This window comes from Scaptodrosophila lebanonensis, unplaced genomic scaffold, assembly GCF_003285725.1.
Source record: "Scaptodrosophila lebanonensis strain 11010-0011.00,11010-0021.00 unplaced genomic scaffold, SlebRS2 tig00000043-arrow-pilon, whole genome shotgun sequence".
Lineage (NCBI taxonomy): Eukaryota > Metazoa > Arthropoda > Insecta > Diptera > Drosophilidae > Scaptodrosophila > Scaptodrosophila lebanonensis.
The window spans coordinates 583,037-596,939 of NW_022060545.1; the positions used below are offsets into that span (position 1 = coordinate 583,037).

The window sequence follows — 13,903 nt, forward strand, 5'->3', positions numbered from 1 at the left end:
TTTCTGAGTGTAGAAGCCACTTCATCGAAGTTTCGAGCCACTTACTGCGTCCGGCCATCAAACTCTCTCGCTCGCTCTCTATTTTCGCGCTTTCGCTCACCATCTCTCCATTGCCTGCGCATGTGTCGGCTTAGCGTTACCGTTACTGCGAACGTACCTTCGGTCAAGCAAAACAAAGCGAGAGCACGATTGGACTCTCTGGCCAACTGGGCGCACAAAAGCTAACGGCTGTCAGCTGTCAAATTACCCCACCAGGCCCCCAAAACAGTCTCTCGCTCGCATTCAACTTCTTTGTTTGTTTACTAAAAACGAATACCGCCAAGCACGGCCAGCAACACAAACAACTACAACAAAGAGCAGTAAATCCAATAGAGAGTGACTGGCAAGAAGTTTTGGTTCTTTCTTGGTTGAGCTTTGAAAGACACTTTTTTGGCAAGACCCGTCCTCTTACCACACTGCTGCCCAAATAAATAGAGACCATTCAGCTGCCCCGAAATATATGCTAGAGAATATTGAAAACACTCAATTTTTCATCAAAGAATCACTTCCGCATACATATAAAATACTTCTTAAAGTGAAAATCTATATGGGACACCAACCCGTCATTAATTAGAAACAAAGCACCATTTAAACTACAAATGAATTGTGCAATGCTTAAATCTAAAAACATCGACTAAAGCTATTTCAATTCGACATTGTTTTTTATAACGAAAGGACAACAAAGCTGCTATTTCAAATATGAATAAATATGTATATGAAAAGTTGTTAATTGTTAAAATTTCGAACTCATATTAAAACAGTTAATATTATTGTGTATTTGGAAATATTAAATTTTATTCTTGTAAAATTATTCTGGGTCTGTACTTGTATATGAATTTCGTTTGTACATATTTTTGATGCAATTGTACGTCATTATCATGTCAAAGCATTAAACATGTTATTAAAAAGTCCTGACTGAAAAGTTTTAGCTATGTTTTGAAAGCAATAGTTGGTTGTCTAGCAATCAAATCGGTATTTAAATTGGTAGTTCAAAAGAATTAAATAAATAACCTTTGTCCGCTCTACACCTACCAAAAACGATCTTCAACAGAATTGTTTTCTTTTTTTAATCCACTTTATAGGATTTTTCATTAAAAGTTAAATAAAAATCTTAAAAACTGCATTATTTGTCTTATTGAGATTTCAAATTGAAATTTAAAATATCACTATTATTCATTATAACAAAAATTATTTAGATTCCAAATTGAAATTGAAAATATCACTACTATTCATTATAACAAAAAGATATTCTGTAACATGTTGCGGAAGTGGTTCTTGGTTCAACCTTATGATTCAGTCTCCATTTCATCAATTCAATATTGGGTGCATCCCCAAACTCATATCAAGGTCATTAAAAGATTGGTATATGTGTATAGTAAATTTATTAATTTCTTTCTTCAATTTATGTATTTCTGTATTGGTATATTTTATCATGAAAACAATCATTTTAATGTTATATATTGTTTTATATATATAATTACATACATTTCTTTCTGGTTGTTAATTTTAAATGTACCTTCTATTTATTTTGTTGACGAACAATAAATACACACACAAATTTTTGAAATGTAATTATCGTAAATGAATTTTATATATAAATTATTTTTGCTCTTTTATAATTGATATTAATGATATTGAATGAATGATATAACATTTGGTACTAATTGCAATCATTTACATGAAGTGTTTTTTATATATTTTATAATGACATAAATGAGAGCAATGCAAAACCAAATGAAGAAAAGGTAATGACATCGAAATTTGTTTAACAATAGGTTTGGACGAAAAATCAGTGCTATGTGCCATAACTTTGGAACGTACTTTCCGTACTTTTTCTTCAAATAATATGGGTAAGTATACTGTTTAAGACGGGATGTATTCGTAATTCTCATTAGAGTACGTATTTTGTATTTTCCAAATCCAATTGGAGTTTGAATGTATGCCTACATATACTCGTATGTATTATTGTTTTTGCATCGTTTCAAGTGCTTGACTTATCACTTATATGTGAAATGTAATATTTGACTTTGTAAGATTTCAATTTCGTTTGTAGTGTGCTGATTGATTTTAATATTTACCACAAGAATAATTTCAACTCATTAGAAAAATAATGTCTTTAACAACGGTTTTCTGCTCTCTCTTGCTAAGGTAAAGAAAGCTACATCCCATGGACATACACACAAATGCAACCTAAATGATTTATAAATATATATATATATATATTATAGCATTTTTATTAGCTTGCTATAACTTTAGAAAACACCTTGAACGCCTTACATATTTGTTTTTATATATGCAAGTATATATGTATAATTTAGTTTACAATTCAATTTGTCAAGCTTTAGCTTAAATTTATTGTAATTAGCTCAATATAGATTTTTGTTTGTCAATAGTTGTTAATCTTTTTATGTATTATACATATTGAAATTTATTTATATAATTAATGCACTTTACACAAAACAAAGTACAAGTCTAAATATGCAAAAACACTTTAAGTAAATGACTAAGTAAGTAATACATATTAAAGATTTGTTGCTTTCAATTTAATATACAAGTACAATTTGAATGGCTAATTAGAGTTGAATGCTTCAATGAATGACAAATGTATTTATCTGTTTTTATATATATGTATGTATGTAGGATTATGCGTACAAATTCAGACAATTATAGACGCACACAGATCTGTGTTGTTGTTGTTGTTGTGTATGCGAAGTTTGTCATCAATTCTGTTCGCAGCTGTTTTGGTTGATTTGTTGGTTTTATTATAAATATTTATATACCTACTATATCCTCTTACAGTTTCAACAACTCAAAAATATTTATTCTTAATCAAATACGCACACTAAAACAAATAAAGGGTGACTAATTTTTCAATTTCTGCTCAGTTGCAATCGACAACATTCACTTGGTTTTCTGTGAACTGAATCCGTCGACTCGCTGCCTCGCTTTGTGTAAATTTTAAAGTAAATTAACAATATGTATATCTTAGACAAATACATGTTGATATACTTATATGTATATGTAGTGTAGTTTTTCCTTCTATTTTTGTTGTATAAAATTATTTCGTAATTTTTCTGTTCAAAAACATACGCAATGATTGGGCTTGATTCGCTTGTTGTATGAGTCTAATATTTTTGATTAACCATATCTAGATACGAAAGAGAGGGAGAGAGAGAAGAAATAGAGTAAAGGTGAGCACAAATTAAGATGAAATTTGAATTAACTAAACTATACATGTATAGTACTTATGTACACTACAAATGTGTGTAAATGAAGCAACATACAATTAACTTAAAAGGGCAAATGTTAAGTAAAGTCTACAGCTTTAGTTAGTGATAATGATGGCAGTGTGTAAGGTCCTTCGACCACAGCTCTAATGTTTGGAGCAGCCGAAACAACCAACGAAGCGTATATGGGAAAGCAATAAACACTGATTATACAAATTTGCAAATAATAATGGGTGTATTAGGTAGATGTAATAAATAAATATATTCACAAAACGGTTTAGTTCAAAGTCATGAAGTTGATTCTATTTTGAAATGGTATTGATTGAGTCTTGCTAACGATCTTCATATTCTTCTCACATTCCGTACCAACGGTTCTCATAGAAACTACAAAAATCTAGGCAGAAATAGGTATTTGCATTAATATTTAGAAAATGTATAGATATATACACATAGGGCAGTGTTTTATGACTCCGCTGTTGTGACTTGAGTTTTGAATTGTTTGTGTAATAATAATAATAATAATAATAATGTAAGAGTATTTGAAATCATACTTTGTGTTTAAAAACAGATAACCATTTTTATTCCATTTGAATTCTACTAACTTGAGGATAATGCTACAGTGCGTCCATTCTTGAAATGACAACATTTTCGTGATTTACTTTTTAAAACACATTTGCTGTCATTGAAATGGAACACGTATTGTCCGATTTTTGAAAAATATTTTGTAAAATATCTAATGCTATATTACTGATTTGATAATAACAAAATGAAAAAAATTAACTTTAGAGTGATTTAAAAAAGTTTGGACTATCAGTATGATATCCGTCTAAGCATTTAAGAATAATTCTGAATCAAGAAAAGCAAATACACATTGTTTTTAATGTGCATTTAGGGAAAAATATTAGTTGAAAAAATCTTTCAGATTGATTTGAAATCATAATAATATCATTATGAATTGGTTCATGCAATATATTATAGTTTATTGAGGTTATTAACGAATGTTAGATCCTGGCCCATGTAGATCCATTAAAACTTTTCAAAATCGCAAATGAATTGGTACACTATAAGGTACACGAATGTATATAGTATGTATGTATGTATATAGATAAATATATTGCAGGTGGTTTCGAATTATTATTATAGTGTTCATTTACAAAGTGTTAGTGAACTACATGTTAAAGTTTGAAACACATTTGAAAAGCCTCTAAACATATACTGTACAATATCGATTGGAGAGAATTGGTTAAAACAAAAGCTAGACGTTGATGAATGGTTCCGTGGAATTCTTATTACTATTATTTTTGAATAGAACTTTTGAATGTAAATATTATGCATGTTTATAGGCTATGGAGAAACGAGACGTACTTTTATTGGACTTTACACACGTACATACAAACGTCTAATTGTTTATTTGATTCGCTGTGAAAATGAGTGTCTAAAAATATACGTTTAGGTCCTATAACTGTGCTACATCAAATTTTTGCAATTCGCATATATCTTTTTGTTATATTTATATCTGTATGTATATGTATACGAATGCATGGATAAGAGCTTATATTCATAAGAGATGTATTAATTGTTTGTTATATGCTCTCGGGTTTTCCTTTTCCTTTGTCTTTATTCTTAGTTAACAAGTAAAGTGGTTTCCTTTCCGCTGCCCGAGAAATATTAGCTCAAAAAGTTAACAGGTTTGTATCGGTATCAAACATTTTGCAATTGAAAAGTTTGTATGGTGTTTTATAATCTTGCACAATTTTCATTTTAACAAGTAGTTCGATGGTCATAAACGCTTTGTTAACGCTATGCTTGTTTCTCTTTTCCTTTTTTGTTTTTTATCTGACGACCCCTAGGATTCTTCCTCTTTGTTGTCGTTTGTTGGTATGGTTAGTATAATTAATATAGCAGTTGCAGATTTCTTTGTTAGTGTAATTAAACGCACAGAGTCAGAGTTTTTGATTTCCCCGAATTAATTGTGAGGCGTTAGCAAAGTAATTGGGTAGGGCTAGCGCTTCTACTTTATATACCTGGCGTATATGTGGTTTGTTCTGTTGTATTCAGCGATGTATTCTCGTTGGCGGCCACGGGTGCGCCTGTGAATGGATTCACGCCCACACCGGCACCACTGGGTGGTGGCATGGCAAAGACAGGTGGGCCACCGGGTTGGCCACCGGCCGGCTGTGTGGTGACTGGTGCTCCGCCCGCCGAAAGATTAACATCATCGAGATCAACGTCCTCCTGTGCAGAGAGAAGGAATTCAAATTAGAAACTTGTGGCAATTGTTTGAAAGTCGAGTAAAGCTTTTCTCAAATTGTTTTTCTAATCGAAATCGCAGCTTTAAACGTGAAAAACTGTTAAGTGTTTATATCCCGTATTTGAAGAGAATACACATAAATATAATTTAGAAGATTAAAAAAAGGGAAACTCCCTCAACCCTTATCACTATAGATTTTTATTTGTTATACATAGTTATGTATGTTTATATGTATATTTTCTGAAATTCTATGAAAAAACGCACAAATTCTACTTTTATTAACAGTCGTCCATATCGATTAACGAATATATAAATATTATTTTATACATACTTGTATGTATAAACACTATAGGAATGATCGACCAAATGACTTTCTTCTCTTTACGCATTTTTGAAAATTACATTTTGAAATCCTCAATTTAGTTTCAAATTCTGCGAAATATATTTCAAAAACATGGAACCGAGGTTTCTGAACTATGTCAAGATTACAAATAATAAAACTAATATCGGATTGTAAACCAGAATTATCCCAATACATATAAACATTACTAATATTTAAATTCTAAATCGACGACTTTATTTTGAATAAATTCCCCATTTGCCTAAATCCGTAGCCGAAATTCTTTCGACCATTGTATTTGTTTTAAGCAATGTTTAGTCAAAAAGTTTTCGGTTATATAAGCATTTAGAAATACATAGTTATGAACAAAGCGTGTTGTAAGCGTTTAGGGCATTTGTGGCTCTATCTACAAAAGCATTAGATTAATAGTATTCGAAAGTAAAAGTAAAACCAGGTGTACGTGCAAGTAATTTCTAAATACATACTACAATTCTTAGGTATGGAAAATAAAATAAACATTTACCCAAAATTATTATTTACAGATAACACATCGAATGCAAATCAGACCCACTTGCAATGCTTCACACTTTTTTAAAAACTTTGACTTTGACTTTTTTGAAGTGCAATTTTGATTCAAAAATGTTGGTTTGTTGGTTATTTTGTTTTTTTCACCGAAAGTTTTAAATTGAATGGTTGTTGTTGGGTTAGTGAGAGACACATCTAGAGCGCAGTGTTTTGCCAAAAATATCATGCAGAACTCGTGCCGGTTTCGTTTTCTATACTTACAAGACGCGGCTGCTGTCCCAGATTCGGTGGCTGATCGGTGGCCTCTCGATTGCCATCGGCGCGCTATTGGTTCGCATATACGAATATATGCATAGGTATATGCAATAGCACGATATTTAATTGCCACATTGTTTAGTATGAGCCACGCACACGCGCATTTGTGGGTGAGGTAGTACATAGGTGGTATATGATGAATCGATCGAAAAATAGTTTTGAGAATAAAAATAATAAAAAATATATTTTGTTTTTGCATGGAATTGAACATAAGATTTAGAAGAAACCAAACAGAGAACATTTAATAATGTAATTTTGTAACTATTGAATGAAGTCTAAAACAGAAGCAACAGGTTTCAAGGTGAGAAGCAAAAAACAAGAAAATCAATTTCATATTTCAAAATTAGAATTAACAATCGTTCCATTTTCAATCAGTTTGCAATAGTATCGAAATAATTCAAAGAAATTATGGTATGTTATTAATAAATATTTCTGAACGCAATCACAATTCAGCGATTCCGCAGAAATCCCAATTTCCTATTTTCTGAACATATTTTCCAATATACTTTACAATTAATTGAACACCTTCATAAATGTAGCATAACCTTTCTGTTCTAAGCTCTGAAATCTTACCAAGATTTTAAACATATTCGACAACTTTAATCACAATACTGATACAAAATCTCACTTTAAATCATCATTGTATTTTGAGAATTACACGGTCGATTGAATTGAAATTATTATTTCATTACTCTACATCATATTTAAAAGTTAAATGTGGAGACAATTTGAATGTTTTTGATTTGGAAATACCATGAACTTTAACTACATCATATGACCCTCGGTTGGAATCGTTATAAATGTGTTATAAATTAATTATTGTAAGTTAAACAAAATCGTAATGTGATTGACTAAAAAAACTTTGAAGCATTTGATGATTTTCGTGAAGTATTACAAAAACAAATTGATATACAAACAAAGTACTAAAACTTAAAGAACAATCGAAAAATCAGTTTTATACGTAAAATGATCGAAACATTTGTGGGTGTTAGTTGAGATTACCTTCGCCTTCCAACATGTTTTCGCTCAATTGAAAAATCAACAAAACGCACAACTCAAGACGTACTTACCCGGCCAAACAGAACTGACAAACAAAATTAGTGCAATGTTATTGCGATATATTTGACAAAAATAAAAAAACAAATTAGAGGAACAAACAAGAGACAAAAATGCAAAACATAAAACAGGCTGGCGGTTTTGCTGCCAAACTTGCCAAACCACATGCCAAATCATCCAAAAATTGAATGAACAAAGTATAGATATGTATATAAATAAATAAGCACTAAATAAAAGCGCCAGCATATGACTTGTATTTATTGTTAAATGTGTACCAGTTAAGCGATAAGCAGAATGCCATTTTAGCTTAGAGACAAACAAAAAACGTTTTTGACTAAACATTTGCTTCAAACAGTATCTACACAAAAATGTTTGTTGTTGTTTATTTTATGCTCGACGACGACGCCTCACAAAAATCATCAAAATGAGTTCATTGTTTAAAATTAGCAATTAGATTATGTAAATTATAATAAGTTAGGAGTGTAATGTGTCGAAAAAAGCAAAACCACATTGCCATATTATGCGTGTAAAGATGTTGATGTGTGGTAGAGCATGTGCATTGTTAAGTGTTGGGGTTTAGTCATGGATATTGAAATAAAAAATTGTTTTTCTTGTTCTTTGTTGTCTTCTCTAATTTTACGAGCCCTTAACGGCCTGGTGATCAACTGAATTATGGGGAGTTAGTATGCAAGGAATTGGTTTTTTGTTTTGTTTTGCTGTAAACTTATTCAGACATCACTCACATTCAAATGTGAATACTGATCGTGCGACTCGTTCACTGGTGGCTTGAACTTGCCACAGCAGAAGTTGCAACAGCAGCAGCAGCAGCAACAACAGCAGCAGCCCGTCAACACTGTGCAACAAATGACCAGAGCCTGTGTGGAAAGAGAAGAGAATAATGGATTAGCTAAACTCACAAAAGATCTACAGAAGGAGAAATGACTAAGCAATAATATAGCTTCATTTCTCTCAAAATATTCGATTTTTGCTCACCTTCACCGCCGGCGATGTTACCACGAAGTATGCATTCACATTCTCCTCGCCAAATTGCTCGGCAATGTAAAGACCCAGCGATCCATAATTGTCATAAATATTGCGTTTGGTTTGGTCGCTTAATATCGAGTGTGCACGATTGACTTCCTTGAACTGCCAACAGATAGAAGGTAGTTACACTTCTTATTCATACTATGCACTATAGATATTTCATTTGACATTTTTCATACCTTTTCGGCAGCATCAGCGTTGTCTGGATTTTTATCTGGATGGTATTTAAGTGCAAGTTTCCTATAAGTCTTCTTAATATCATCAGCTGTGGCTGTTTTAGGAAGTCCTAAGATTTCATAAAGCGAATCGCCAGATGTTCTGCAAAAAGCGTAATCAATAGAAATGTTTAAAAATATGAAATATATTAATATATGAGGCTGGGTTTCCATTTTATAAATTAAATTCTAAATAAAAAATTTTGTTTACTAAATATTGCACGCTTTTCAACAAACATTTGAACATTTTCAAATAAAAACTGGATAGAGTCCAAATGCTCAAGAAATGATCTGCCACGGGCATGTTCAATATTATTATTTCAGTAACTGAAACATTTTCCAATATTAATTCACATATTCATCGAATTTCAAACGTATTTCAAAACCTTCTGCTTCTTTTCAATATTTTCTGCAAGCCGAAGATCAATCTTACACTAGTTTTGTGCAATAAAAGTCAGGAATACTGCCATCATAAGCCAAAATATTTAAAAATGTTTAAATAAAATAATTACACCATTCGCATTCCTTTTAATTTTTGATGGTTATTCCTTAATTATTTTTATAATCATAATACAATAGCTCCAGTTAAACTCCTGTAACTAATAGATAACAATAGCTTAAGATCAGTACTTTCCAACTGATCTGCCTTCGAGAACAGTCCATTAACCCATTTTTTATATAACTATACAATAGGAAGTCCCTTTAAACTTTTATTGACAGCTTTGTTTGGCGAAACTGATAAACAAAACGTTTTTGGATTTTAATACACCCGCCATAACGATTATGGTGTTGGTTCATAAAATGGAAACGAATTGCTTGTATTTGTATAAAAATGTTGTACAAAAACTATAAAACCTCTGGTCTATTCAGGCAGATAAGATTTCAACTTTTATCAGCACACAAATATTTTGTTATGTACTATATAGTATAGTAGACTATGAAATAGTAAATCGTAGAAAATATAAATATACCAGCAGCTTGTGGCCCTCCATCACCATATTTCTAGATCGGAAAACAGTTGCGGTGAAATTTTTGAACCACTCATCCGTTCACTCGTATTGATTTACTACATTTATTTATTTTCTCAATACTATTTTAAATTTTCTGAGAGCGCAATGCGATAATCGTAAGACACGCCGGGGCGTATCAATGTTTACAAAATATTTACATATATACAAGTATTTATATGTATACATATAGATCGGTGGGTGTACATGTATTTGATGACTAAGAGCCGTCGTCGTCGCTGCTTTAAGTAGACAGTCAGCAACAGACAAAGGAAATGCGAAGTGCGATTACACTTAGCATTCAGTACTTTAAGTACTAGACATATGGATGTACATACGCGTATCTACACATAACGTAGGTGCATGCATACATACTTATATGATACATACGTATACACATACATACATGCTAAGCATATTGGCATTGGACAAACTGTTAACCGGCATCCATATGCTGGAGGGGGACGGAAACGGAAGCAGCTTGGCATTGATGACGCAGTTGTCGGCGTTAAAATGCAGCATAAGATTGCACAGAACCTCTAAGTGGGGGGGGGGGGGGGGCAGGCTTAAACTAAAGCTACATAGCTGGGGGGAACTGGGTGGGTGCAAACAATGGGCAGCAATGGCAACAAAGGTCGCGTGCAATAGAAATGCTAACATAAACAGCTCACAAGTTCGTTTCGTGCAGTTCAAGAAGCGCATGCACTCTGTAAGCATTTTCTAGAGAACAGTTAGCAGTTCATGGGTGGACTGAGCGACGTCTATTTATAAATATGTATGTATATGTACCTGCTCTGCCGCCCTCGATTCTAGCTCAAGCGTAAAAAGCTGCAGAAATGATTTAATCCCTCTACCCCTCCACCACACACCAAACACATTTGTGTGTAGAAGCGAGAAAGCGTTTTAACTAAAGCATAATTAATGCAACATTCTAAAGATTTCATCCACATAATATTAACAACCCAGCAAGTATGGGAGGATATGAGTAAGTCGATGCGTAGCAAGGTTAAGCATTTAAGTGATCAAATGCTGGGACTAAAAAGATATTTATTTATGTTTGAAAATATTTCAACATGAATTTAAATAAGAATATTAGTTTGCCCTGAGTCTATATTATGGTTGGTCTAATATTTCGATCGGTGCACTTTATATTAGACTTTTGTGTATCCAGAACATACGTTTTATTTTATTTTAATTATTATTTGTTTATATTGTTTACAGAAAATCAATGTTAAAAACAAATTGGAAGTTATTGAAATTTTACAGACAAATTTTATTTATGAATTCCCCACAATCACTGTTAACTCTTTAGCATTATCTACCAATCAGTATGATGTTACGGGTTGGCTTTTTAAAGCGGTGCACACATTTCTATCAGAAATTAAAAGTAAAGATAAGGCAGGTTAGGTAATAAGGTGATAAGGAGTTTTCGACGTTTATACGAAAGAAAAATCATAATTTCAGGTATTCAGAAAACAACAATAAACGTATTATATAGCCAGGTTAACTTTTAGAATAATTAAGAACTAAGCAGTGACAAAGTTACAGTAATATTCAGTTCAGAAAAATGTTAGACTCGTTTCCAAAAAAATGGTAGTCAAGTTTGCAATACAAGAAATACAAAATACATCTAAAATTGTACGTTGCATTGAGTTAACAAAAAAAAAAAAGTAATTCAATTCAGACTAGATAAGATAAAATATCCAATTTATAATGTTGGCACTGCCCGCACCATAAATCAATGAAATGGGACAAGTATTTAAGTAATGTGTGCCAACACTTTGAGGACGACACAAGGACGATATAGAGGAAGAAGTTAGAGGCATGCCAAGCAGCACGAAAGTTTACAATCAATCTGTTCTGATTTGTAAGGCATAAGAAGAAGCTTAGATGCATACACAAAAAAGTGTATAGAAATGCACATAGTAAACTTTTTAGGGCGTTTACTTCTAAAAGAAAGAATACAGGAGTCTGACATACGCACGTTTTTACAGAGTACATACTTATGTACTTATTCTGGTTTATGGCCACATTGGGACATCAAATATTAAAGGCAAACGCTATATATAGTGTTACTCAGATTAAGAAAATTCCAAAAATGCAGGTGTGTGTGTGGGGTTCACTTGTTGTTATCGAAAATTCGCTATTGCTGTTAGAACATTTGCAGATTAGCTTGCAAAACAATGGTTGGTCAATGTGGTATTGGCAAGGAATAACCAGACTATGACAAATACCAGTACACCAACACTCGCGCATATACAACAACAACAAAGTCGAGCACACCAACAAACAAGCATCAGCAATTCCCTTGGCCTTGTCCCAGGACGAAATGTTTGTCGTTGTGGCAGCTGCCGTCGTTCTCAGTCGCGTTTGCCTCTCCAAATGTTATGCGTATACTCGCATGTTTGTGTGTGTATAAGTGTCTACTCCTTGTTTATCCTTGTTATCCCAAGGAATTACATATGGCTACGCACTGTCGGTGCTGGCGCTGCTTCTGTTGCTGCCACCGACACAGCTGCCCACGTTGTAGTTGTTATTTTTGCTATAGTCGCTGCTGCGCGGAAAATCAATTAAACGTCAACTGCGGCAGCGCTAACGCGCAGCTGCTACAGCGCACTCGTATTTGTATGCGTGCATGGGTGCGCGAGTGTGCAAAAAGTGTTAAGTATATGAAGTAGGAGGTTTGCTCGTTCGGTTTACTTACGAAAGTTTTCTTTTATCCATGCCACTCATTTTGTTGTGTGTTTTTTCGGCACTATGACAATGTCACAATTGTTATTAATTATTGATTAGCACTTGCAATTCGCACGCACTCACACACACTGGAAAAACACACACCTACTGTGCTCTCTGTGCAGTGTAGCCCAACTGTGAATGTGGGAAAAACTCACTATTTCCAAATTATCTATTCGCTATCGATAGCTTGTACCTATCGAAATCGGCACTTCAGAGTTGCTATAACTGCACCAGCGACAATGTTTTTGCCGTACTTCAGCCCTGGTGGTTTCAAAGGCACACGTGCTTGGATCTAAGGTTTATTACAAATAATTGTCTTTAATAAAATGGGCAAAATCAAAGTCGAACGCACAGATGATGCAGATGCTTCGATTACAGTCAGCGGCGATGTTACTGTAAAAGAGGAGGAGACGTACGACGACAAGCTGCTTTTCACCAACGCAGTTGCTAAGCCTATGGCGAACAAAAAGCTGGCAAAGAAATGTTACAAGTTGGTAAAAAAGGCAATGAAACACAAGACTTACTTGCGGAACGGCCTTAAGGATGTTCAAACACGCTTGCGCAAAGGCGAGACAGGGTAAGTACAGCAGAAAATTATATTGAATTATAAGTTTCAACTTGACAGCTATTCAATTTATACAGCATTTGTATTTTTGCCGGCGATGTAACTCCCGTGGAAATTATGTGCCATCTGCCAGCCGTGTGTGAGGAGAAGGGCATTCCTTATACCTATACGCCTAGTCGTGCTGATCTGGGTGCCGCTATGGGCGTTAAGCGCGGCACAGTGGCTTTATTGGTCCGCCAGAATGAGGAGTACAAAGATCTGTACGATGAGGTGAAGGAGGAGCTGGCTAATCTAATCGTGCCTCTCTAGCTGAGATATATGCAACATTCGTGCTGGTAAACATTCACACCCGCATTATAAATATTGCTCAAAAAAATACACCGATAATGCATATTTACAAATTTGTGGGTGTAAATACTGTGCCAGTGCGATGAGCAAAGCATTTACAAATGTAACTACTTTAGTTAAGCTTTTACTTCGTTAAGTCAAATGTACAATAAATAATCATTTCGATTTTCTATAAACCAAGTCTAATATGTGATTCAAGGATAGCGCACGTTTGTTTTATTAAAGAAGCATCTTC

At 33.5% G+C, this 13,903-nt stretch overlaps 2 protein-coding genes across 6 annotated transcripts; one reads left to right on the forward strand and one right to left on the reverse strand.

Moving 5' to 3' along the window:
- Positions 1-1,406: 1,406 nt before the first annotated feature.
- LOC115622701 (dnaJ homolog subfamily C member 5 homolog) lies at positions 1,407-12,875 on the reverse strand. Of its 5 annotated transcripts, XR_003995353.1 has the most exons (8): positions 12,724-12,875; positions 8,977-9,115; positions 8,747-8,899; positions 8,497-8,628; positions 6,644-6,706; positions 5,291-5,501; positions 3,536-3,660; positions 1,407-3,187 (listed from the first exon to the last, which is right to left on the reverse strand). XR_003995353.1 is itself a non-coding variant. In XM_030516729.1 (7 exons), the coding sequence occupies exons 1-7, from the start codon at positions 12,750-12,752 to the stop codon at positions 3,165-3,167; spliced, it is 750 nt and encodes a 249-aa protein (XP_030372589.1). In that variant the 5' UTR covers positions 12,753-12,875; the 3' UTR covers positions 1,407-3,164. The 5 variants fall into 5 exon arrangements, 3 of the variants coding, with proteins under 3 accessions (XP_030372589.1, XP_030372590.1, XP_030372591.1); XR_003995354.1 differs by lacking the exon at positions 6,644-6,706; XM_030516729.1 differs by lacking the exon at positions 3,536-3,660.
- A 130-nt stretch (positions 12,876-13,005) lies between these two features.
- On the forward strand, positions 13,006-13,867 carry LOC115622702 (H/ACA ribonucleoprotein complex subunit 2-like protein). Its single transcript, XM_030516732.1, has 2 exons — positions 13,006-13,332; positions 13,398-13,867. The coding sequence occupies exons 1-2, from the start codon at positions 13,082-13,084 to the stop codon at positions 13,627-13,629; spliced, it is 483 nt and encodes a 160-aa protein (XP_030372592.1). The 5' UTR covers positions 13,006-13,081; the 3' UTR covers positions 13,630-13,867.
- The last annotated feature ends 36 nt before the right edge of the window (positions 13,868-13,903 follow it).

Bases quoted from the DNA above. Each gene is read 5' to 3' on its own strand.
- LOC115622701 (XM_030516729.1), bottom strand. From the start codon at position 12,752: ATGAGTGGCATGGATAAAAGAAAACTTTC. The intron at 9,116-12,723 runs GTAAGTAAACCG...CGCTTTTTGCAG, and splicing joins ATGGATAAAAGAAAACTTTC to AACATCTGGCGATTCGCTTT. The intron at 3,188-5,290 runs GTATATAAAGTA...TTTCGTATCTAG, and splicing joins ACAAACCACATATACGCCAG to ATATGGTTAATCAAAAATAT.
- LOC115622702 (XM_030516732.1), top strand. From the start codon at position 13,082: ATGGGCAAAATCAAAGTCGAACGCACAGATGATGCAGATGCTTCGATT. The intron at 13,333-13,397 runs GTAAGTACAGCA...CAATTTATACAG, and splicing joins TTGCGCAAAGGCGAGACAGG to CATTTGTATTTTTGCCGGCG.